Genomic DNA, 27707 nt, shown 5'->3' with positions numbered 1-27707 from the left:
CAGCACCACAAAGAGAACACGCATACACACGCACTTGCACAGCACTTGCACAAAAATGCATTACAATCATCGCCGGGAACCAGGGATTGCGTCCGATTTGTACGCGAGACTTAAAACGGCCCGGATGCAGCTGCAAGTCTGCTCACCTCCTCCTCTAAACGATTGCAATACAGGACATTCAGTAAATTGGCTACGAATTGAGTGCGCCCGGTTGCGAACGGGTTCTAATGTAGAGAGCGAGCAATTTTTTGCAGTCTTGCTTATCCTACCTTCCCCATTCTTCCTCCTAACTGTGTTCGGGCTGCATCCAAAGGCAGAGAAGTCCGAAATATTGCACCCATCCCGTGTCATGATTTTCCCTTTTTGCACCGGCACTTCCCACCACGGGTGATACGTAGTAAATGTGGCGTCCGTGTGTATGTGATTCCGGTTGGTTAAATTGCATAACTAAATTGAATTTTGCATTCATGTGCATGTGGGCAAGGCGAGGCACAAGCTATAGAGCTGATAGCAATGCAGCAGGAACAAACATGGCAGCCCCAGCCTGGGGGACACGAGGCTGGTGAGATGAGAATTTTGGACACAAGTTTTAATGGAAAAATATTCCAAAAAAACTCCTACCGACCACACCACCCCGTGGGACCGTTGCGCTGCCGATCAGAGCCAATTGAGGCTGGTGAATTTACTGATAGCTTTGGGTAGATGCAAAGCAGGAATTAAAATGTTCGCACAACTAGCTCGTGATGCAATTTAACTTTTTGCATTGCTTTTTTGCTGAAGGGAATTTCAAGCTTTAGACAAAATTGATTTTTTTTTTTTCATTTTACTTTAGATGCGTGTTCTGTTTCCGAGAGCTGAGTTTCGTAGCTACAATAATTTTCATAATAATTTTGAAGTGAACTTGAGTGTATCAACAATACTGTTGGAAGAGATTACAGTTACTCCCATTGGAGCTGTTGTTTCAATTAGTTGAAGTAGATGGGAGCAGCGCTGCCGGTGGAAATTATAAATTTGGCGAACTGCTCTATCCGCTTATCTGGCTTGTGCAACTAATTGCATTTATTTTGTAACAAAACCCCTTGTCGTATCGCTTAAGTTTATTTCCCCCAATGTGCTAGATTGATATCTGCTCGTCCAATGCACCGAAGAAGATGGTAGCATCTGAATGAACTTGTTTGCAATTGCATTCCTTAGTTTGCACAGTAAATCCTTTTTTTTTTGCTGCAACCACTAACCAGCTAGCACTTTTCCTTTGGCTATCCCTTACCCACGCAGCAGCTATCTTTGGCGACCTTTGTCGGGAAGTGAAGCTTTGGGAAAACTTAACAAAACTTTCGAGTGAAGCTTTGGGAAAACTTCCCCCGTTTCGATGCACACACTCCACTCACCTACTGAATAATTTCTACAATGAACGCTTCTCGGTTCTAAATGAAACAAGCACAACCGAACATTGGGGCAAAGAAAACAAAAGCAAAAATCATTCACAGCCACAACAATACAGGAAGTGTGGGACAGTGGAGTATAGCAGCGTTCCCGAAAGGGCAAGCGATGGCACAATCCGTGCACAGCTGGAAGAATCCATCACGCTGCTACGTAAAGCTGGTATGTTTTTAATTTGTTTTGTTTTTTTGCACCCTCTCCCGGCTTTCGTCGCGTGCATTAGCGGGAGCTGAACTTAATTTCTTCGGAATAAGTTTATGGTACAGTTTCCCGTAACTTTGTCTTCAAAGCAATGGTGCAGTCATATTTGTGGAGCTGCAAACATTGGGTGCAGCAGTGGAGGGAAGCGTAGTTGCTTGTTGGGATAAGCATTTTCCTTCTATTGTATGTTTATCACGAATATAATATGAGCTAATATACATAAACATTATGCAGTGTGATTTTTGTTGACTTTTCAAAAATCATTTACGAGGATCAGTTTTTTTACAAAATTTTTCCATTTCTTAATGCATATGAGGAACAACAATTGGCGATTGACGGTTCAACCAAATTTTTACAAACAGGTTTTGACATTTGATGGTTGAGGTTGTATGTTTGAATTTAGATTATTATTCTGATTGAAAAGTATAATCAAAATCGGACTTACTTAAATGTTCCACACGATTGCAGTGTTACATGTTATGGAATTATTACGTATTATTACGTATACTTTAGGTTGCAGGAAATATTATATATTTGGATATATTATACGACAAATATGAATCAATACAAAAATGAAAAATATAATCATGGGATGCATAATGTTAAGAAAACGCAAACGTAACAAAATACAGATCATAATAAACTCCCCCTACTCCATCACTAACACGTACATGCATCTCTTTTTTTCCTTGTCACAACATGTTTGGCAAACCGACCCCCCGTGCATGATTACAAGACTTTTACATTTTCTCAAACTCCGCCAGCAGCTGAGAGAGGATGAAAGGATGTGTTTTCTTTGCAGTGTACGTTTTGTGCGGGGATAAAACCTACAGCTCGTGCGTTTCAAGTATTCATTTAGTTAGTGTAGAAAGAAAGCATTATTTAGCTATCGTCACTTTGTCTACTACAAAGAAGAGCATACATTCAATGACGTATAGCGACGTCCGTAGCTCTAGTTTATATGCTCATTGATGTGGGTATTTGCTGTCAAACAGAGCTTATGTTTGCAATGTTCGAAGCGGACTAATAGGAGCGAGGAGACTAATAGCGGGGTGGTTTGCCGGGCTTTCGATGCAGAACCAAGCTGAACTGAGCCGGAAACCGGAAATTGAATGAAGAAATCAAAACAAACTTCAGCCCGAAACGGATAAGTGGGCGGTGGTTTGGAATCTGAAGCACTCTGGGTGATGCTACTTTCTTGGTGAACCATTTTGTCCAATTGTGCGCTTTCTGTTAAACAGAGGAAGAGGAGAAGATATCTTAAAAGCAAAACAACTGTTATACGTTCTTTCTAACGGGAGGATATCTTCAATAAATAGCATGGGGAATGCTTGAATGCGAGAGGCGATTTCCTTCGTTTGGTTTTTGTAGGCCGAGAAGGCAAAGCATTGCTTTAAGTTCGCTGAGATCTATTAGCACATTTATGTAAGTTCCTAGAAGGAGATAGGACGAACGTAAGAGGAACGAAGCGAGCGATGACGAAGGACATCAGGAGAAAGAGAAACGAGATGAGCGAGCGAGATAGGAGATGATAGGATAGCTATAAAAACGGGAGCACTTGCGGATCAGTCAGTCGCGATCGGTTTGTTGTACTAAACACGTCTAAAATAAAGAACTTTGAACTCGTACATTCGTTTCCTCGTATTTTCATTCCTTACATTTATGGTGTCGATTTTTAGAAGGATATGCTGCTTATTGTTATGTGGCTCCAAAAACGCAACTTCGTTCAAATAAATCTTTGAAATAAATTCATTCTAGCTCAATCTTATCCATTCAACACAACAACCTTTTCACTCAACTCTTGTTCAGCGTATGTCCTGCAGTAAAGCTACTTTTTTCTTACCAAAATCATACAGCTGACATCTTCGCCACTGCCCTAGCCCATAGCAAACCGTGGTACAGTGTAGCCCAGAGCAAGACCTATCAAATGCAGTTCCCGCTAACATTGCATTACATTTTCGAGCGTTTTTGGATATAATGCTTGATACAAGCTCGCATCTACAAAAGGGTTGGAAAGTGGCAGAACAAAATGCAAACCCTGGGATAGCCTGCAGGACGGATGGGTGTGCTTGCGCTAGAAAACTTACCGGAAGTACATCAGCGAAACGATCGTGTGCAGCAGCACGTTGACCAGATGATAGCCGGCCGGTTCCAGTCCGTGCAGCAGATAGTTCCAGCGAAACGTTAGGACACACAGCGGTCGATATGATTTATGACTCTGTTCCTAAAGGAGAAGAAAAACAAGCAAAACGAAGCGTTAGTCGAAGCGAAGGAAAAGGAGAACATATTAAACACACACACTCATCTTCACACACACACGCTGGAAAATGTACTAGAATATATATGAACGTTATGGTCCAGGGACAAGCGCTGCTTCAATGAAGGCTTTAACAGGCTCAAGTCTTCATGCAGAAGGCAAACGGATTTCAGGAACAGAAACCATGGTCCGGACCGGGCAAGGGATATTATATACGTATATATAAGCAGCGGAAGAATATCCTGGAATTAATAAATCGCATGAGAATAATTTATGGTGGATTTACCATCCTGTGGGAGCGCTAAAGGTGCCGCCGCTCCCATTCGTGCAGGTTCTTGCTTTGTGGCGATCCTCTGTCCGGTGACCGATAGTGGGAAAATAAATAGACCGAACCAAGAATAAAACCGCCCCGGCCAGGCAGCGAAAGCACTATGGAGGCCGCTATGGAGGACGTGCAATAAAAAGGAATCATTCACTTTCCACGCGACGACCGTAGCCAGCAAGGAGTGTTACTAGCCCGTGACCTCCATTAGCGCCGGAGTTACTTCGCCCCTGGCTAGTCGGGTCGTATTTTTTCGTCCTCCACATGAAACCTGTTTTCATTTTTCCCGCCATATAATAACCTGAACTGGCGAAGCTCGCTAGGTTTACCTATCGTACACAAAGTATTCCAGCAACAGTTCATGGAGGGCAGAGCAACCTCAAAAACACACTTTTCCGCCACTCTCTGGACGGCAACAACGGTGAAGATGATGATCGCGATGGTATCGGGAAACATTTTCACCCACCCGTGCAACTTATAATCAACCATATGGGGGAGGCTTGTTTGGTTTTATTACATTAAGTCGGGATTGAGATTATCCGCTAAAGTCGAGCGAACTGCCCATTACCGTCGCGCAAAGTTTGAGGGCAGAAACATTGCGCGGTTTTCAATGGGAGGGAAGAGAGAAATATATTTCACCGATCTTCGGTCAGACGTGGATTATGCCTGTGCCTGGGTTGTGATTTGAAATTAGATTGCACCGTGTGCTGTAGGGAGGGGAGAATCACAATTAAGACCAACCCTAAGGGTACACTATGTATTTCGCCTTCTTGCTGCGAGGTTTGTTTTTAAGCAGTTCTAAGAATCGGTGAATTAATTACAGACGATTCTGTAAGTTACCATGGGTGTTGTCAGTTTTCAGACTTTGTTATTTCTTGTAAAAACGTTTCGCTAAAAACGAGGATGTTTTATAATGAGGAGTACTTTTTATTCGACTATTTTTGTTAAGTAAAGTGTAATAATACAAGACAAATCAAATATTTGTTTTTGGACTGTTTATTGTGAATCAAAGGAATAATGTATTTTGATAAACGAAAGATGAAACAACAATTCTACCACACATAACACGAACACACCCTATCATATTTCCAGCACATTCATCAAGGCGAATTATTATTCAAAGCGTCGTTACCTCGCAAGAAACAAAATTGCCTTGTCAGTACCCGATCGTCAGCTTGCCAATGCAGTTAAATATACTTTTCCTGTTGCGAAAACATCAACACAACCCAAAACGGCTCATATCCTAAAAAAGTGTACATCATTATGATGCGATTCCCATGAGCAACGAAGAATATAAAAAACAAACTCTTTCTTTTCTTTCATTCATATGCAGCACCCAATCTGCAACGTTCTTCGGTGCATGAGTTGTGCGTTTTTACGTTCGGCTCACTGGTACAGCAACCTCCTTCAAGTCTATCATTCATAATCATTCATCTCATTATGCCGTTCGCATATCAACAAGCCCTTCGCGTCTGATTTTTTCAGTTGCTAGTAAAGCATTTCGCTTCCCGCTGGCACCCAGCCAACAAGAGCGAACAAAATCTCCAATCACGTACCCCACGGCATAGCTAAAACTTTTTTCCGTTTCATTCTCGGGAGGCGCGCTGATGATAATTAATGACTTCTTACGCGCTAACAAATCGCTCTCGGGTACGCACATTACGCCGCGAGAAGGCTGCCCATTTATTCATACGCAATCCATCATCGGTCGATAATCGGTGGCGCATTGTACGTCAAGCAAAGAAGGGAAAAAGTAAACATAGCCGCAAAAAATAAGATCCGTACCCTAACCTTAAACCCACGGGAAAGTCTTGCAGGTATTCACTTGCGGGCCAACAGTTTGCTGCTTCTGTGCCTTGGGAGTTCGGGAACTTGAGTACCTTTTACGGGTTTAGTGTTTAGGATTGGGTAATGCTTTGCACGCATTTTTACCCTACCCGTGAAGATTAACCTAATGTCGGCCCTGTTGGAGGCGGGTTTGGAGGATGTCTGCGGCACGACAAACCAATCAATTTTCGGGCAAAATTAAGGAATAATGAATTTCCTGACGTTTTGAGGGTCTCGGTTGCGTGTGAGCAATAAGAGAAAAAATGATGTGTTGGGTTGGTATGAGCAAAGAAAAGAAAATAATTAATCCTTTTGGCAACTTTCACTAAAGGTGTGCTTTTATTGTGTGTTTTTCATCTCATTATGCTTGTACCGTGAGGGGTATAACGAGAAATGAATCTACATTGCATGCCATGACTGTCTAGAATATGTTTTGTTTACATTTCCCAACAGTTGGAAATCTCTCAAATTAAGCAAAAGTTCTTATCGATTCCGACATGACCATAAATAAGCTAAAGGAAACACAATCCACGAAGTCTTTCTTTGCACTTTAGAATAACATGTTCATTTTCATTGGAATGAAAATTCATTCGATCTGGAACATGGGTGTCTATTTTAAACGAAACGGATTGAATTGCTTTCCGTCCTCAGAAACGATATCATTCACGCTATAATAATAATTCTAGCTAGAGCTTGTTACACCATTTCAAGCGTTTTTAATGTCGCCTCGAGACGGTGCGAATAATACTATTACAAAGACACACTCAAAGTCTTGAAGAACTCTAGACACCAAAGGCTGCGGTTACAAAGACAAACTCTTTCTGTCTAGCAGCTAGCATAACGTTCGGTTAACTGAGCAAGTCAACCAGCACGTCTATTCGTCCACTCCTGGCAGCCCTGTTCCCTTTTGTCAGTTACTGTTACGCTGCTGCACTGCTTACCGTACAAAAGCGTCGACCCCGCGTGGACAGACAGGATCACGGCGGCTTCAGCTCGTTATGAACTGCAAAAATATATGGCGGTAATTTATAACTCAATTAAAACGGAACAAGCAGCTCCAACAGCGGAAAAAAGGGCGATGAAACGAAAACCGCTTGAGCCCGAACCGCCGCGGAAGCTCAGCTGAAATGCCAAACGGTTTCTTTTAGATTTTTTTTTTTTGTATTTGCACTAAAAAGTCGTCGAAGCAGCAAACCGACTATGATGGAAATGGGCTGGGAAAATGGTCTCGCTTTGCCGTACGCGGTTAAAAGCCACAGTCGGCCCAGGAATAAAATCCCTACTACGGTGCCGTACAGTGAATGTTGCAGGCATTCGCGGGAGTTGGCTTACGAATCACAAATTATACGCGCCATGAAGAATACGACCGTCGCCAGAAAGATGTGACGTGAGGCGTGCAGAAAAGCAAAACACAAATCATTTCCACCCGAACCGACACACGACAAAATTTACTTTTTGGAGCTCTTTCGGCGCCTGGTTGGCGGGAGGGGAAAGGACTCTCATCATGGCTTTTGGTATGAGCTGACATTTCGTGCTCTTTCAGGAAAAGAGTATTTGAGACAGAATGAGCTTTAGAGGAATAATAAAAAAAAGAAAAAAATAAGCAAAAGAGAAAGTAAATGAAACGAGGGAAATATATTGATGAGCAACCAGGCGTCTCCATTTTTCAATTTTGAAACCATACAGCAGTATTATAAAAGTTCAGAAGGAGCGTTAAGATGAAGCAGAAATAACCTGGAACTCCAACAATTCGTTGTACAATCGATAATATTTTCTGCAGAATAGAAAATGTTTCGTATTATATCTGTACGATATGATCAAAATTTTCCATATAATTGTACATACTTGTGTAAAAAGCCATAATTTAAATTAAGGTGTTTTTATTGTGAGCTTTAGATTTATACATGGAAGGTTAATGAATCACTTAATTAATGATTTCAAGCATTTTTGTATACTATGTATGTATTATAATAATTCAATGAAAAAAAAAACTACAATACTTCGAAGTAACCGATAAATGATATGTCTAGGCATGCATTCAATATTTTTTAAGCCTTTCTAACAAAAAGCATCTTGTACATAACTCATATGACACAGAAAACCATAACCAAGGATGTAACAAACTTCACACGAGGTTCAGTTAAACATCCACGGAAGTCTTCTGCTGGAAGCATTAGCAGCGTGCGCCAGAATCGATGCTTGCCCTATTCTCCCTTTGCTCCAGAGCAAGCGAACAAATCGATTATTGATTCTTTTATTCCTCTTCCCCTTTATACTCTCTTTCTCCACCCCTGTTAAGTGCAACAAACACAACCAAAGAATGTTGCGGCTTGAAAGCTGAAATTGAAAATAACCGAACCACAGACGAATTTTGCTGCCTCGCTCCTCCACCTTTTGTGCTTCCTGCTGCTGGCAATTGTTGTACCTTCAGGATCGCTCACCTGCAACATCATTGTAGCGTGAAATTCCGCCAATATTCATAGACGCATCCTTGAGCACGCGCTGCGATATATTGCGCACGAGGGACGAGGAGGACAGGCAGGCTGGAAGCACACAGCTAGGAAGTGCTCCGTAATCGCTGCCTACCATTTTGTCGAGCCATAACAAGGGCAGTACAATAAAACTGAGCAGGAAAGTAGACGAACACAAAAAGAAGTTACGGACAGGATCAGCTCAGCCAAGAAGCAATGAGTGTGTCCTTTTGTTCCGTTTGAATGCTTATAATTTTTTGTTGTTGCGCCTGTGTCTTCACTAAACGCTGAGAAAAAGCACACGAGGGCCTCGTTATAGTGATGTGAAGCGCACGTTGGCTGACAGGAATTTTTGCCTTATCGTGGCACCGCACGTGCACACAACCGGTGCGATGGGGAGGCTGGAGAATTTCCGATTACTTGTTTCGGGTTTCGAATTACGATCAACGTTGCCAGAAGAAGAAGAAAAAAAGCTCGCTCGCGCGCGCCGCACACACACATACAAAAGCAAGCAATCGGTACGAGTTGTGAGAGTTGGTTTTTGGTAAAAGAAATAATCTAACCGACCGGTAGCGTCTATCTACCTGAAAACATCTTTTTGGTAAGACTTTACTCACACTGCACAATATCTTCACTGCCGTTTGGCTTCTTTACGTTTCTCGTGAAAATCCCTTCAATTGTGGCTATAGCGTGCTGGTTTTTATTATGGTCCCTCCGTTACCAGCCAAGCTCACCAATGAATTGAAGAAGTTTACAGATAGAACTGAAGACATTCAGTCGAAGGGCAATGGAAGCTAACAGGAGGATGCCATCTGATGGAATTTTCACGCCAGACAAAGTTTGACTATTTCTATCTGTGCTAGCCCTAGCATAAAAATATCCTAGGTGTTACGGTCGAAATAGCTTAGACACATTTTCTTAGCTTAGACAGCAGGTCGTTTGGCAACAAAACATACTTTTCCTTTCGTTGCCATGCCTTGTTTAGCAGAACGGTGTAAAACCTTCGAACACCGTTCGAAGCAGCCAACAATTCACTTTATTAATGCTAAGTGTAGTCTTCTAGTGTGGTGATTAACGTAAAATTGATCATCCATGTTGCAGACTTGGTTCGTTAGGAGAGTCTAATAATAGTACAAATCTGGCAACTTATCGAATTTTCTACTTAACCTTGCGGCATTTCTTTCGAGATTACTTATTATAAAATGATTGCAGTTTTTTTTAAATTAATGTTTTTTTTTCATGGATATGTTAACTGAAGCAATTGTTTGGTGGCCAGCATCTACTCGGGCACTTGCGCGGCTAGAGTCCATCCAACGGAAGGCAACGCGCTTCGCCCTTCGTGATTGGCCGCGTCGTCTCGACTACAGAACTAGGTGTTTGCTGCTTGGGATCCCGCCTCTCGTCGAACGTGTTGAGCACACCAGACTGGCATTTATCACGGGAATCTTAAACGGAACCATCGACTGTCCCGAGCGGCTTTCAAGGATTCACCTCTATGTTCCTGCCAGAATACTCCGTCGCCGACCAATGCTGGCAGTCACTGAAACCCGAACAAATTTTGGCTCTCGCAACCTCCTTCTTTGTATGTGCCGTCTATTAAATTCAGCTGACGATATTTACGAGCCTGGAATGACGATAACGGAACTGACTTCACTTTTAAGTGTTCGGAATGCGTTCAACAATAACAATATATAAATGTTCTGTTCGTTATCTAATGTGTATTGTAAACAAATTTTGACTCGAGAGGGCTTCATAGTCCATCGATTAATAAACTAAACTAAACTAAAAAAAAAAGAAAAATGATTTTATGAGTTAAGTATTTGGGTTCTAAGTTTGAGATAATATTAAATTTCTTCATGAAGTGTACATAAAATTTAGTACAAGATTTTTTTGAACAGGATTGGGAACCTTCTAATTTTTATATTTTAAGTATAAAATCAATCTTATGCTTGGCGAGAAGTGAAATGAACTGTCACTCTACAAACACAACGAACGTGCTACTCACTGGAATATAGCTAGGTTTCGCACTAAACTGCTTACAGAAAACTGTAAAAACAACATAACATTCCTACTTGAACAACATCGGCTTCTAAAATTCAGCTCCTCCCGAACGTTCAATTTGAGATGCCAGCAGGCAGCTCCAACGCTTATCGAAGCAGACCGCAAATATTTCTGCAGCTGAATGGAGTTGGCTAAACAATTTAATTAAAACACACTGCTCAGCCAACACCACCAGAGTGGAGCCGCTTGGTTCTGTCACTTAAGGCAAGTCTACTCACTATTTCGGGTACAGCTGTACCTTCTCTGGGCGCCACCGTTCTGTCAAGCAATTTTTCCACTGTCTCGGTATTTTAAGCTACTAGAGTCGAAACATTCTCTTTACCGGAGCTGCTACTGCTACTACCTTCACAACCCTTGCCAAAAAAGGAATGATAAAAATGTCCTTGCGAAACTATGGCTATGAAAGTCACCGTGTTTTAAGGGTGACCAATAGCACTGCTAGCAGAGAGTATCGTTGACTTGAAGTGGTTTAAACAAGAGCACACAAACACTCACCCATACACTCTATTGCTGCTCTACTGACCTCTAGAATGGTCTGAGATTGCCCGGATACTACTACGGGCAAATGGCACCAAGAAACCCATTACTCTCGGCTGGCAAGTGAACGGAGCTAGCCACCAGCCGAGGATGTTGATATTGAACCGGTTTCCCGGTCCTGGTCGGATAAGGAACAACTAGTTCGGAAGCCTGTGCACCATTCCCCGATTGGTCTTGGAATTTTGGCTGCATTTCAATTTCCTCCGCCCAAGGTGTGTTGTTCCAGTCCTGTTCAGACAGGACATGGAACATCGATGCGCCTGAAACGTGCGCGAACACGCTGGAAGTTGTTTTCGGTCAGATTTTGTTATTTGCCAGAGCAAACCATTTTTTCTTTTTCCAGATCCTTACAGAACAATGTGTACTTCTCGTTGCCTACTGAATGTGTGTGCACATGCAAGTGTTTTTTTGTGTTAAATGCATAAGAAATAAAATAGGAGAAAAACATGTCGGTACATCCAATTTTCTTGTTCCAATAAACTGCTACAGACAAACGGGAATCGCTTCCTTTCTTTTGCTTATCAATCGATCGATGAGGAGAAACGTGGTAAGGAAAGGCCCCACCACGCTGTAGCGCACCAATACTTTTTATCGTACCTACCTCGATCGTATTCAAAACAAGCAAACAGGAAGTTCCGACGAAGCAAAGAACGGGAGGACACAACAATTCGAGCGAGCGAGATAATTGACCAATCCTTTCAATTTAAAAGGAAACACGGTTAGAACAAAATGTCAAGAACGAAGCCAAAAATCGATGCATACGACAGAGGCGATCGGTGATGACGGTACGAGGTGGGCCAGTAAAACAAACGCCAACATAACGAACCGTAACGAACGATTATTTATGCTGGTGCGACGCTTGAAGCAGTTTTTTGTTGTTGTTTTTTTCTCTCTCCAATTTACCCATACACAACACACACACACATACACATTCGCCAATACAAACACTCATACACTTTGCATTGCATTGTTGGCAATGTTTCAGTTCGAGCAATACATTCCACCTGCATAACGATAGCATCGCTACGATACCATTACGGCAGGAATGGACTGAACAGGTTATCGAACGTGAGAGGAAGGGGAAAAACAAACCAGCTGAAAGCAACCAGGTGAGGTCTTTCGGTGCATAATAAATAACAAATTTAATTTATGGAAATTGCACAAACGTCTCACATCTTGCCGTTCCATTCCCTACATCTAGTAGACCGGTGCGGACCATTGCACAATGGGCATTTGCCGGGATGAAATTCAAAAAATCAACTTTGTAATAGCGCAATTCCAAATAATAGGTTTTAATACTAAGGGTTAAACTAAGAAAAATACCAAATATGAGCTCTTAATCTTTTCTGGTTCTCTAGAAAAGACCTCTCAAAGTCGACTTATCGAGACAAATTGGAGACTTATTAAAAAAAACGCAGAAAAATCTTCATTTTTTTGGAAAACTTTGAACCTTTGTAACATTTTCAAATATGAACCGATTTTGATAAATTTAAACATTTTAAAAAGGATATTCAGTCAGCTTTATAAATACATAAAAGATTTTGAGTTAAGTTAATTTTATGCACAAATATACGATAATAACTCAAGAAACTTCCTGAAATTTTTCATCATTTTAATCTTTGACTTGATGCCATTATGAAAGTGGCGTAGAGTGGCGTTGTCTCATATATGTCACATAATAGTGTGATATATATACTATCAATCTGTGAAGAAATATTCTGCGAAAGTTTGCGAACGCGAATTTTATTGAAGTTTTTTTACATCAACTTTTTCTAAAAACAGACACATGCGTAACTAGGCGGCTCCATAGGTGCCTAGTGTAGCGTATTACGTGTATTCTACAAAAATATATTCTACGTGCTTTTAATCACCTTTAATTTCAGTTACGAAGCTGTGTATCTTATTTTCAGCTCATGTACATATCTTATATGTAAATTTCTATTCTAACCTAACTTTATTAATAAATATAATGAAGCAAATCAGAACCAAATACCTTTTGGTCATATTTCAGATTATAGACGGATGTAAGGAAAATAATTCTAAAATTAGATGCATAACAGGAAAACGTTATGAATGAACCAGCATCTATTGGCATTTAGGGAGAAGAAACTCCCAAAAGTCATGACAAACTAAATATAAGGATAGAGGGGAGTATGCTACAAAAAACATTTTGCAAGAAAGAAAATGCATCCAGAAGGACATTTTGTATAATGAGCTGTATTCATCTGATTCGTTAACCAGTTCAATATCAGTAGCTACACGCAATAAAACAAAGGCAGAGTTTAATTTTACAAATGAAGTAAATACTTTATTTGTAGTTATCGTTGAATTCAGATTTTTTTAAAAAGTTGTAAAACCAAGAACATCAGATTTTTAGTTTTATTACCCCTTCTGAAGGCAGTACTTGGAAAAGTATTGGATGAATATTGTGTGATATCAATGCTCAGGAAAATGTGTAGTTCCTATTTTTTTTTAAACAACACATTTAAAATTTTAACCTTCAAAGACAAACAATATGTGCTGCTTTTCATTACTAATTTGGGAACTACTTTATTTCAAAGTACCTGCTCTGTCTAATTATTCAAATGCCTTTATTCAGTTCTTTAGAAATGTGAACTAGAGGTCAGGAGCTTTTAATAGCATCCCCCCAAATTGTGTATGTAAATTTTTAATATTTGTACCAACTGTTAGTAAAAGTGATGAGAATCAGCTACAATTGTCCTATAAAAAGCAGAAAATATTATCTTATTCAAAATTATTATGTTTTGTTCATATATTATGGAATATTACAGTATATTTAAAAATGGTTCATACTATTTTTACTACTACTACTATTACTATCAAACAACAAATACAAGATAAAAAACACACAAAATTAATATACCTAAGCAAAGATCTCTTAAAACACTATTTTATGTAGCGCCACCTGGTGGAATGGATGCGAATTACATATAAAATGTTATTTACTGTCATAATACTTTCCTACAAACGATAAAAACTAATAATTTTTGCAAAATAATTTTATCCCGAAATTTGTTCTAAACTGCCCATTGTGCATTGACAGAAACGATCGGTGTAGAAAGTTTATGATCGAACGAGTTGGAAACCGGATTGAGACAGGAGCGTGTGATAGTTCTAATGCAGTTGCTTTTTTCGGTCCGTCGATTTTTTTTGCGGACTGTACGGTGGTACCTTACACTATTAGATGGTAGAAATGAAGAGAGAATCAAAATGGGAAAATTAAAACATTGAGCTATAAACAAAACATATCGTTCAAAATAACGACAATTTTATTGACTCAATCAGCACATTGCAATCATAAATAATGATGCATCGTGTTATGTTTTGTTACACGGCATACAATTTTGCTGCTTGTTTATCTTACCGGACACGTTTAAAATGTTTATCATTTCTTCACCCGAAGCCCCCATCGAGCTGCTTTCCATCGATTTCAGGTTCGAGTGAAGCTGTTCCACAAGAAACAGGATGTCGTGCGTCCCACTGTAACCTCCCATACCTTATCAGGCTCAGATCTACAGGGCAAGAGTTTAACATCACCAGAATTCGATAGCGAAAAAACTTCCGCTTCCGGACGGGTTTTCAAGCGGCAGGCGAGCCGTTCACGAATGGTAAAGTAGACGAATGGAAAACGAACGAAGGAAGCAGGGAATGATAACTATATTTGGCGATACGATCAAACAGCACCGGCTGAGATTCCCGGGGAAGGATTGGACTGCTGTGTAGGACGTCGACGTCAGCAGTGCCGGAAGCTGTGAAAAGAGCGAATCTACACAGTCTTAACACACGCATATACACACGTATATATGTATATCTATATATTTGTCTTATCGAGATTCTAACTCTGCACACCATATACACACAGATACACCCGGCGGTAAATGGTTGTGGCCATATTGTCGAAATCACGCTCTCAGGCACGGTTTTTTTTGCTTCTCCCGTCTCTCGTGATCATTCGGGCCATGTTTTTTGGGTAACTCCAATTCCGTACGGTCTTGCGGTAGCACCCATTCCTCAAGAGTAACATTCTTTCACATTTCAAAAGTGAATCAGAACGGATACGATGGAAAACATGGACGATGGGAAACGGAGCGCTGTATTTGCGGAGGAATTTCTGTGAACCTGCCCTGTGCTAGTGCAAAAAAAATAATACCAAATACGCTTCCGGGCTGGTAACATTTTCGCTGGAAATGATGATAAAGGAACGAAATGATGATAACGAGCCAACAAAAAAGACTCGCTCTACCGTCCCGTACGACCATGGTGCGTTGCAGGGGAAACAAAATGATGCTATCTTCGTTTTATCGTGTTTAACATGATGAAATGTTGTATCGATGATTTTCTGGCATATGATAGCAGCGGAGGGATGTGATGAGTTACCTTTCTCAAAACCGTGCTCGGTTATTATGCATACCAAACAAAGGGCTATATATCTGTTCGTCCATACTTAGAATAATGCAAATCTAATTCTCAGAACAGCTGAACATGGATCAGACAGGCTTAAGGCTCAAAGCTTTGCTGGAAAAGCAAATTAATAGACATGGAAAAAATCCACTCCTATCTTTTTGTTGCTTACCGAACCAGCCTTCATCGCGATAATAATGGTGTAAACGCATTACCTGCAAAATAACAGCAGAAACGGGATTAACTCATTAGTACAACTTTTGTTTTTGCTTATAACATGTTATGATTGATTGCGAGAAAAAGGGTTGCTAATGGGGCATATGGATTCAACGGCTCAATCGGTATACGTACACATACACACATACATACATATGTAACTAGGAACTGGACGATTAAGTACGAGTGATTTATTGATATTTACGGACAAAGTGAGACTCATTCAGGGTGTGATTTTTGTTGCTTGCGGCAAAGGGGAGCGAACCTCTTCAACCGTGACTAAGCGATTGTGGTTGAACGTATTCCACAAATCCTGGAATTAATCATGGTTAGTGTGTATTGTTTTTATGAGAATTGATGATTTGTTTTTTCACAATTGCACTATTCGTTAATATGTGAGCAAATGACTTCGCGTATGTAGGCTTGGGATTGATCATTGAATCACTCCACGGTATCACGGTATTGACCGATATCCACGTGTGCTCAAGATTAGAATACCCATTTAAGAAACCATTCCATTTCATTTGTTTTGAAATGTGTTTCAACGGGTAACATAAAAAAAAAATGACCGAAGCACGAAATTTACTGAACAAGAGCTCAATTGAAAACGATAAATAATTTTCAGTCTAAAAGTCAAACAGCCACTCTTGCTTCAGAAACAGCAGCGCCTACGGCTGCGGAAGAAAAACATGAATGCTGGGCACGTATGCGACATTGACCTCATTCATTAACGCATATCCATTTCGAGCACTCATGACTGTTGACACCCGGGCAAACACATACACCGCTCTTCCGGAGCGTAACGCGATCCATTCATTCATCCTGAAGGCGCAATTGTCAAATAACAAATGGCACAGCGTAATACCCTCGAGAGATTGCCATTTGCACACCTTATGGTACCATAATTTCCCATAACAATAAACTCGGTTGCGTGAAAGCGTACGCTGTAATAAGGCACACCACCAAACCGACAGCAAGTCCCGGCCGTCAAAAAGCCATCCTTATCGAACAAACACTCATCCCACTTGATGTCAATTTGGTAGATTTTTCAAGGAAGGGCGAAATAACACGACCCCCTCCCCCCATACCAAAAACGAAAGGGTAAGAAAAAAAATCAAATACCCATTGTCATATTTTTTCACCCCTTATCCCATCTCTTTCCCTCCCCCTCCGCAATTCTGATTCTATCCTACGTCGAATGGTGTTGAGGATTATCGAACACTTTTGTGCGAACGAAAATAATACGTTGACGGTATCGTAGCGCCCCCACATCTAATGGGAAATCCTTCTAATGCGTGGAAAAATAATCCATACCAGGTTCCGGCTAGTATGGGTGGCTGAGACACCAACGAGAGAGATGGTTAAGCTGTTACATACACACGAACACCCACCCACATATACACACACGCACACTTTGGCACGTTTCAAGTACCTGCTCTGACAGACACGAGCCACCAAAGTGCATGAGGTTGTTCAATTCAAGCATCTTTGTATTGCACAACTCCCTGTTAGTCAAGTCTGAGGGCGTTTCTTAGCGTGTTTTGGGTCGTCGTAGAAACAGCTATCCAATTCCGTGGACAATATTCATTCATTGCTACCCGTTTTCCTTGTTGCGCCTTACGAGACCATATGACCAGAAAACAGTCAGCGTCAGAATGGCGCATCAGTTTCACCGTAGCCGGAAGCATGCTTCGTTTGCTGCCAGTCTCTTTTTCACATGTTCGACACACACAAAAAGCAGACTACACGCGACATATGATCATCTTTCAGTGACATGTGCCAAAATAAGAACATAAATAAATTCAATGCGCTTTATAACGTTCCAACAGTTCCATATTTCATGATCAACCTCACTCGACTGAAACCGAAAACAGGCGCCATTTTTATGTAGTAAGGTAACGGTAAGGATACGGTCGTTGCCAACGCTGAAGTAGAAGGGCGCGGGCTTCTACCCCGGACATGGATAATGGATAAGAAACTCTTTCACGTGTACGAATGCAGCGGACTGGGTAACGGTGTAGTAGTACAGTGAAAGCAAAATTTCACACCATATCATCATCATCATCAACATCACTTGCACAGCTCTGCTCTGCACAGCCCGCCGTCTTGTACACGTCTGTTACCGATAATCACCATCACAACGGATGCTACACTTGAAGATGGAAGCTCGCAGCAACGCCCGAAAGGATCACCTGAAACTTTCTAATCCTGGCGCCCGTTACCGGGAAGGATTTAACAAGCACTCCGGCAACCAAACTGTTCACACCGAAGGGGGCAAAAGCAGAGACTGAGGCATATAACGAAACAAGCGGCAACATTTTCCCTTCACCACAAGATTGGATGCTGTTTATGCACACATGCATGAGATGTGCTTTCAAAAATGCAACTGCCTTCGTTTCACTTTTCCCCATAGCATATGGATTTTTTTTTTCTTATGGAGAAGAGATTATACATGTTCCTCGTATTTCCCTTTCAGTTTTTTCCACTCAAGATTACCTCAAACATGCTCTGCAGAATCGTTGTCGTTCTTCTTTTTACTTTATTTTCACAAATAATGTGTGCAATGGGAACGGAGATCTGAGATTTTTTTATGCTTGTCTAGGTTAAATCCTGTCAAGTGATCGGTTCGTTCAACTGCAATGGGGGAAGTTCAAATGTTTTGGAAAGGCATACTTCTGTATCAGATTTCATGGATTTAACATGGAATAAGGAATGAAAAATACCATTTTACAATACTTATAATTTTAAATTAACCTACGGCACATGTTCCATCACATTTTATAAGTTATCATCCATTCAAGTCCTATGTCGAAAAATACATAGGATTTTTCATAGTCCTATGTCGAAAACGAAGACTTCAAAATGATATATGATATATCATAGGATATAGCCAGTGTATAGGATTGCATGTCCACTATGACAATCTTTACCGAAAGAAGTTAATCACCAACTTCAAAGAAAAGCTTCACACTGTCTTTCAGATCATGTCCCCGTAAAGATGTATAGTTCTCTAATGTTTCAGCTATTCAAGTTCTACAAGCATATAATACAAATATGTACCCTTTAGTAAATGTGTAAATGTAGTTTTAAAGACACTGCGACACATTCTGCACATGTTTCTTGTTGTAGTTAATCTAGGTCTGTTTTTGCCTTGTGCAGCGCATCAATATTTTCTATTCTATATTTACTTCTATTATGGGTGTTAGCATATTTGAGTCGAACGATGATACTGCGTGCTACAGTTTATCCACTATACTCAAACAGAACGTTCACAGAGCGCCTAGAGAAAAGGAGGGTCTGCTTGACATACCTTTTATGAAGTACTCCTAATGTAAAATATTATTTTATATCCTCTGCTTTTTAAAAAGGAGATATTAAGATTTAGTATTTTTTTGTAGAGTGCAAAAACATTTCAAAACTTTGAAAGAACACATTCTTCTCTCTACCTTTGCATGAGTTTGCATGAAAAAAATAAAAACATTGTAACATTGTAAAAATTTGACCATTGACTACGATGTTTTCTGATACAAATATAGAACAGCAATGTGTATAAAAGTCACTCAATGTCAAATGGCCATGAAAACAGATCACACTACTTTTAAAAGAAAGTAAAAAATGCACAAAAATTGTCGAAATCCTTTTTAATAACTATATCAAGACTGTAACTTTCCCAAGAGACCGGTTGCCTCTTTGCAAAGGTTTTTATTTTCGGGCGGTAGTGGATAGCAATCATTTTCCTCGCTACTGATGTACGCCGGACATTGATCCCAGTACCCAGATTCCCAGCAGGAGTTTGACTCCTTAAGTTGTCGAACCATTCGTTCTCTACAGGCAACACCATTTAACACAACAGCTTTGACGCACCAAACCCAATGCCACAAGGTTGCCACAGCGGGGTGAAACAGAAGCTGTAGGGTACCCAAGTGGAAACCGGAGAGAGAAAAAAACACATACACATACATACACAGTCGTTCAATCGTATGCTGCTGACTTCGATGCCTGCATGACGCCATCGGGATGACGCCGGCTGACGCCAGCTCGCTGGCACAAGAGCTTACGAGTCTTTCACGCTAACTGGCACTGGGCATCGTGGGGTTCATTTTTTAGGATACTATTCTTTCACATATATTTTTTGCCAATGACGATGCTGCTGCTGTTGGATCTCGGTCATGCTTCATGGTTTGCACAGGCTGGTCCGATGGCATTGATACCAGTGCACCCTAAAAAAATGTAGGAGCCTTGTCTCCATAGAAGAGTAGCAGCCTCAGAAGCGACTTGATTCATAGTAGAGCGGCAGCTGTAAAGGGGAAAATCGATACACTCTTGCTCGACAAGCTCAAGCTGTTCTTCTCACGATTTTCTGTTCATGATATAACTTTATGTTTGTTTGTTTTTTCGTTGTACCTTTACCTCTCTCACTCTCGCTACAAATAAAGAATCTAAACTGTATCTTTAAAAACAGAATGCGATCTGTCTTGCATCGATATGTGATGAGAATAGCTCTCTTGGACCCAGTTTTGCAGCAACTGACCTTTTTTTTTGCTGCTTTTCGTAGCAGAATGTAATACACCAGAGGATGCGACGGATATGCGCAAGTGGCGTGCACTAGAAGCAGTAGAGTGCACCGAAGTTGCACCACCAAGTTACTTCATCGGCAGACCTATTACTGAGGCTATACAGCACATGATCAAAGTGGTTTTACTTAGGAGGGTTGCTAGTATTGCAACACCGTTCTTTCAACCGTGCTGGTCAGTGGAAACCCGTGTAGGAAAAAAGGTTAGGATGCTGCAAGCACAAAATACGCTCTGGGAAATACTGCAAATGAAAGGCCTTGTATGCAGGACGATTATTGCGACGGAAAGTAATATTGTGCCGCAGTCACGTCACTGGAAGTAATTTTACTGTCGCCGAATACAGTTGAAACAACTCCCTGTTAGTCAAGTCTGAGGGCGAATTGAGATTCGCTGGACGTTGTTTACAATACGAAATAAATAAATGTTCGCATAAATACGTATAATGATTCGAACACAGTGAGATAAAAAAAAGATTCAACGCATCGGAAGAGGAGGAGCGATGATGCATATCTGCTCTTTGTACATAGCTTAATAGTGGCATATTTTTAATGTATCTTTAAATTATTCCTTTTTTAAGACACAACAAGTTAAACGATACTTTATATCGTACACAATTTATTTTGTAATATGCACTTTTGCTTGAATTTTAAAAAGGTATTTTTAAAATGCTCGTCGTAACCTGAAATAGTGAAAAATAAACTTTAACAATTTCAGTAATGTGATATTAAAGCATGATAATGCCTCCAGTGATTGGCTTGTCATTTTTAGGGCTTTGTTGTGGCGGATACCTTACCCCTGACATCATTTGCAATTGCTCTTTCGTTTTACCAATACAAAGTGTTGCGATCAAATTGATTTTCCACATCAAGGCTTGCAGCGCTGACAGCGGGGAGTATAACCCCTAAAAGCAAACCACACAAAAAAGCCTTAAACTGCACCATAACCAATTAAGCAGTACTTATCATAGCCACACTAAATTTAACTTGATGTGTACAGCGATGTAGAAAGAAAAAAGAGTTAGATAAGGCGAGAGATAAGGAAAGAGAATCGAGAGATAACGAGAGCAAAGGGAGAGATAGAGAGAGAACTAATGCGAAGCAAAGAAAAGACCCGAAAAGACAATTAAACTGAAAATCATTGATTCACAGAACGAAACTTTAGCTAAGAAGATTAAATGGTTACATTTACTAATATAGAAATAAAACAACATATTTATAATTTAAAAAACTTCATTCATAATAAATCACTTTATGCGAAATGTGCCACAGGAACTAACTTTACTAAATAACCATTTTGCTAGATTAAAATTTCATTCAAAAAATTTACCAGCAACACCACAAACACGAAGCAACAGCTATGGTCCCACGGGAAGTCCTGGAGCTTTACCTCCGCTAACACCAATGGCTCGCCACCATCCGTGTATAGAAAATTCATTTCATCGTTAATAATTGCAAACAAAAAGCCTACAAAACCACCAACCCAACAACACAACGAAACCTCGCCAGCACAGTGTCGTGCTCTGATTATGATTGGTTCAGCAAAAACAGTGATGAACGCACTCGTTAGTGGAACACTCTATCATGGACCTTCTCCCCAGACCCACCCAAAGTCTTCATCCACCCGTGCCATCCATCTATCTATCTCAACGATGCAACAAAACTGCAGTCAAACGAATATTCAAACAAACTTCACTCAAACATGCGTTGCGCTGGAAGCACATATTTTGAGTTTTTTTAACGAAAGCAGTCTAGGGTTGGAAACAGGAGTGTAGCAACACACGAACACAAACGAACGGTCCAATCATTGCCACGGGAGTAATGAGAAAAATTTAATAACTTTTCCTCATTTGCGGCTGATCGTGTGTGGTTTTGTAGCCAAGTTTGGTTTGTACGCATTTCGCTATCGATTTTGCGTCACAACCCTTACGCACGGGTGATAATTTGTGATACAACATAAAACGAAACGACTGGATAAAAGAATAAAGGTCGCGGACAGTGGTTCATCTCATTTTCACGTTATAACGTGTGTATGCATGTGATTTTTTTCATCTCCCGCACGCAGTAGCTACATTAATTTCGAATTTTCCAACGGTCGACAATCTTCAAAGCCAGCGGTGGTAATCGAACTGGTGACCCAGCTGTCCAAAAAGTGATTAACGCAAGCGATCCCGCCATACCATTAATTCCACACACCTACACACAGCCTAGTACGTTGTCGCAACTTTTTGATGCTCGATTGCTTCCCTTCGATGCAGATGAAATGCCACAACAAAAGTTCGAAGCTACACGGAACCCATAATTGATCAACTGCATGGTGCGCAAAATGCATTCCTGTTGCAGCAACGCACCCGTGACAAAAAAAAACTCGAACCAAACTGGCCATTAATCGGGTTTAATGCCTCCGTGTTTGTTCAGTGAAAAAACATCTCTGGACCTTCCGCAAGACACTGAGCAGAAAATGATTAATTGAACTCGCCACATGACAATGTTCGTAGGCCTTGTTCACACTAATGAGATTTTCGTTCGCCTTTTCAACGCTTTTGTTCCTTCCCTTTCGTGTCCCTGCTCGGCAGCCAGGGGGAATGTACCCGTGCACGATAACATGTTCAGTTTGAACATGAGCGTTCATTTGTTTTGCCCAACTTTTGTTTTGTTTGTTACTGCATGTACCGGACAAGACAACCTATTGATGAAAGTTGAACACGTACGTAATTCCAGTTTTCCATCACCCTGGTACGTTCGTTCTACAATTGCATTCGAGTATGTATTTCAAGAGCATATTGCTACGAGGCAGTAAACATTAATTTCATCTACCTTCTGATACCTTTACTTTGAAAATATTGTTAACCTTCATCTTGGAGATTAAACATCAATACAATCAATCATTAATTCACTCAATGTGCTTTTCGTGCGCTGAAATCGATTTGATTCATATCAGCATTGAATGCAAACAAGGGAATTAAAAAGAGCTCTGCAAAAAAGAATAACGGAGTACAAAAAATGGTGCATGCCGACCAACAAAAGGCGACAGTTTTATGCGTTCAACAACATGACAATCGTTACAATTTGTACGGCATTTAAATTGACCCAAAACGATTAATAACAGCAAATCCTTTGCCAACCGGCAACATTATCATGATGGTTTCGATTGATAATTGCATTATAATGCTCATCCTCGTGTTTGCTGCTGTCGGGCTTTCGCGCGGTTCATAATATTTCGTTCGCAATTGCGCTGTTGGATGTCTGGGAGTGTGTGTTTGGTTGTTTCAATACAAAAAATAAATAAATTGTTTGATAGGGAAGCTCAAGCAGACGAATTATGATGATTATTTCTGAAAAGGGATGTGATAAAACGTTTGTTTTATTTTCTCATTCACATAGTACATGCCGAATGAGAGTGATGTTGGGCACAATATTCACAGATGAGTGTGCGATATGCTGTCGATATGTATGCGATGCTTCTTTGGTTAGTTTCAACACACCTAAATGTAAAATAATCAATCGGCGCTACAACGTCATTTCCTTTGATCATTAATACATTTTAATTTTTTTTAATGGCAGCCTATTGCCTTCCAGCAGAGAGGAAAAATCATTGTTACCAAGGGAGCAAATATTTTTAAGATGTGGTTTACTCTTGTTTAAAACTTAATTGAAAGATCACTGCATTGTAATCTGATTGTTTTTTTTTTTTTCAGGAAAGTTTGTACAAATTTTAACTCTTTAATATCCTTCCAGCTAATTGGCAGTACACCAGCTATTGCACTAGAGATAATACAAAAAAGCACATCAAAACATGCTCAAGCACAATAACGAGAAACACGAACCCCAAAAACCAGTTTAAATCAAGCACATGTACCAAAACTCATACCACAGCCGAATACGACGGCACCGGCCCTGAGGCAATCGTAATGGCGCACCGGAAATGTCAACCTTCTGGGACCGGCAGCGCAGCTCTACCAGCAACAGATAGGGAGCGAGTGCGCCTAAAGTCTTATTCAAGGAATGGCTGGTACAACCAAAAAATAACCAAAAAACACAGGGATGCGTTCGTAAGCATTTCTCCAGCCTCCCGGGAAACAACAAGCGGTCAAAATCAACGGAACTAAAGATTGGCGCGAAAGAAGAGCAAGAAAACAAAAATACATCGAAAAAAGCAACGAGAAAACACCGAAAGCCTCGAGATTCTGCCAGATGCTATCTGGCACTACGGCAAAAGGAAGGGCGCCCGGGAGTGTAATCGCAAAATTTACACTCCTTTTGGGGATTGCCCGGAAAGCATGCCTGATGTTGCGTTACCTTTTTTTCTATTTCCACTACTACTTGCAACTGCTTTTGACCGTTGAGAAGTTGCTGCTTTTTTCATTTGTTGTTACCCTAGTTCAATTCTCTCTAGCAGCGGGCTACTTTTCTAACGAAACCAAAAACGGCCAAAAGCCTGGGATTCCAGTTTTTTTCTCCAAGCTGTGTTCAGGAATGTGTCCCCTCTGCCATCTCTTTCACTAACACGTCACGGCCCCTGGAGTGTTTCGCTGGAGTGCCGGAAACGGATACAACGAATACTGCAGAACCCAGGGCAAAAGGGGGGAAGGCGGCATAGTTGAGGGTTCTCTGGAGTTTGTACAGATTTATGGGCAAACTTGGCCCGTCCAGTGTAGAGCTACCTCGAAAAAAAGGGTTTCCGTCGACACTACACCGTGCCGTGGAAAAACAAGGCAGAAGGTGGGAAATTAGTGTTGCTCCCAGCCTGCGATTTCCGCTTTCAGCATCGAGATAAAGCGATGAGAGTTATGTTTGTCGTCCTGTTTAATTTCGGTTGTTTCGGTTCTTTTCCCCCTTCTGCCGAACTGATTGCTCTGTTGTTGCTGGTGGTTCGCCTCGGCAACCGCGCTCAGAATTATCCTTTCTCTTATCTTGACAATTTTGCCATCACACTTTATCTACAAGAAGTTTACATTTCCCGCGAATCTGGCCGCGAGCGATTTCCCATTTAGATTCTTTATTTGATTTCCTGCTTTTTTAGCTGGCTGGAAAGTAATTGCTTCAGCCTAAAATCTCAACGCAAGCTATGCAGAAGCAAGCAAACAGGGCCGCAACTGTCAGGCAGAATGTATCTTACAACCACATAGTTGATGCATGGCAGAACCAGACGTCTTTCCGACTGTGTAACACTCCTTTTCCTTCGTAGTGGTGTTAAGCTACAAACACACGCTATCCAGGACGATGGTTAAATCTACCCTGCAGGGAACGCGCCAACAAGCACTTGGAATAAGCTTATAAATTGGCTGATTTGAATACTAAATTGATCATTAGCCTCCAATGGGGATAGTGAAAGTGGTGCGTGATCACACTGAAGCGTGACGGGACGACAGCGAATGAACAAAAAAAAAAAAAACAGAAAATAACAAATACAACGAAGCATGCTCGGACCGACCGTATGGCGATTGATGGTGAGGGAAAGATTTTCACCAGTCCTATGATCGTGACAGTGCTGCGGTAGAAAGCTTAGCGCCAGCAGATAAGTCGAGAGGCACTGAGAAACAAATGCCGCTCTGCTTAAGCGCCTTTGATGATGAGAATGACAATTAGCACCGTCTGGCGGGACCATAACTTTATTTCCATACAAAAAAGAACCTCCACAAGGACGTTTCACATCGGAGGTGCAAGCAAACGTAATGTTACGTTTACTTTTTGGAAAGCTTTATCTGTACGTCACAGTTGACTTCGAAGAAACAAAAAAGAATTCTAATATTTAGGTGAATTCATCTAACTTAAAGCTACTTTATTACTTTTACAAAACAGTTTTATAAGCACCGCAATATCTTCTTCTTCTTTTTGGCTCAACAACCGTTGTCGGTCAAGGCCTGCCTATACCACTTGTGGGGCTTGGCTTTCAGTGACTTATGGATTACCCCCCCATAGCAGGATAGTCAATCCTACGTATGGCGGCACGGTCCATTTGGGACCATGTGTTTGACCATGGACCATTGAACCCATGACGGGCATGTTGTTAGAGTCGTACGAGTTGACGATTGTACTACGAGACCGGCTGATCACCGCAATATCACTGGAGGACAATGTGGCATGTATGAATGTTTGCTATGCTATGAATTCAAATTAACTCAATCTCACAAAAAAACTTACCTCTTCAGTAACCCATACAACAAGGGCTTCTGCACTGTGACCCAGAAACGCATAATTGACGAGCGAGAGAAAGTTTCTTAACCTTTTTTATGAAGAGAAGCGGACTAGTATTTTTAAAGCATCTTTCTTGGGAATGACATTAGGCAGGAAATGTCGAAAGTCGAGAAAAAAACACACATACACACACACATACAAAACAAACGGTCCAAAACCCGACGAAATGTGTTCCACGTAAGCCTCGGTGAAAGATTTTTTTTTATCCTTCAAGACCTTTTTTGGGTGCGGCGGAGGAGGCAACAACAACGAAAAAACGAGCGCACGAACAAACGTTCCAGACCCAATGCTAACGAGTGTAATTCTTGGAAATGCGAACGAATGCTAATTGGATCGAAGATCATCTCGTTCCGGCCGCACGGCTGGGTGGAACATAATCATTTCGGAGTTGGCTGAAGTTCAAGGACGCTGCCTATAATCCTGGCAGGGTTCGGTTTCCGCATCTGCGGCAAAAGGACTTTTTAAGGTCACACAGCCCAGGACGTTTGATGGACGGTGAACGGAGCAATCGAAAATGTAAGGCACAACTCATTATCGTGCTGACAGATCTATTTCTGGGAGGACGTGATCCCATTTCAATAATGGGCCTGGCATGTAATTATAGCTCAATGTACGAATGAGATTGTATGAGGAAAACACACACACACTTGACGATTTATTAGTGTTCTAACCTGAATCTGCTTGGTTATTTAAAGGTAACAACAAATTCAGACAAAAAATGAAAGCAGTTGTCACAACGCGAAGAAGTAGAAGACCGATTTGATGAACATTCACGGATTATTTGCCCAATTCTTCTAGCTAACCGAATTCCAAATCAAAGCAATACTTTTAGTCGTCCGTTTGATCATTCGCATACCGATTGAGATAATTTAAGTCACAATGCGCGAATTATTTGGACCCGTTGATTTTTTCTTTCACTGAAAGCAAAAACAACTCACCCTCGCTCCTGCAGAATGATGCGCACGGGTACGACTGGTATAAAGCATTTGTCGTTCTGTATCGATTTGGAATTTTTACCCTGCACAACCGAAAGCAGCGAAAAAAAAATCACATCAGTAGCAAACAGTCTGCCAACAGAGCAAAGCCGACCGTAACGAACGCCATTTGTTTAAGCCCCATCACCAATATCAGTGGTTCGGCGTACTGGACACGAATGAAACGAAAACAGTACCAACCGAACGGTAG

General features: G+C 41.0%; 1 protein-coding gene across 9 annotated transcripts in view; it reads right to left on the bottom strand.

Annotated features, from left to right (window-relative positions):
* LOC120900027 (protein O-mannosyl-transferase Tmtc3) overlaps nucleotides 1–27707 on the bottom strand; it is a 147739-nt gene that overhangs the window by 89566 nt on the left and 30466 nt on the right. For all 9 annotated transcript variants that reach the window (XR_005739135.1, XM_040306510.1, XM_040306511.1 and 6 more), the window contains one exon: nucleotides 3729–3865. Coding sequence is in view for 8 of the 9 variants with exons in the window: in XM_040306510.1 (XP_040162444.1) it covers nucleotides 3729–3865 (137 nt within the window). In the remaining variant the exon portion in view is untranslated. The remainder of the gene's footprint in view (nucleotides 1–3728; nucleotides 3866–27707) is intronic.

Source organism: Anopheles arabiensis, chromosome 3 (genome assembly GCF_016920715.1).
Source record: "Anopheles arabiensis isolate DONGOLA chromosome 3, AaraD3, whole genome shotgun sequence".
Classification (NCBI taxonomy): Eukaryota; Metazoa; Arthropoda; class Insecta; order Diptera; family Culicidae; genus Anopheles; species Anopheles arabiensis.
The sequence above is the reverse complement of the archived record's forward strand: the minus strand, read 5'-3'. Positions and strand labels throughout refer to the sequence as shown.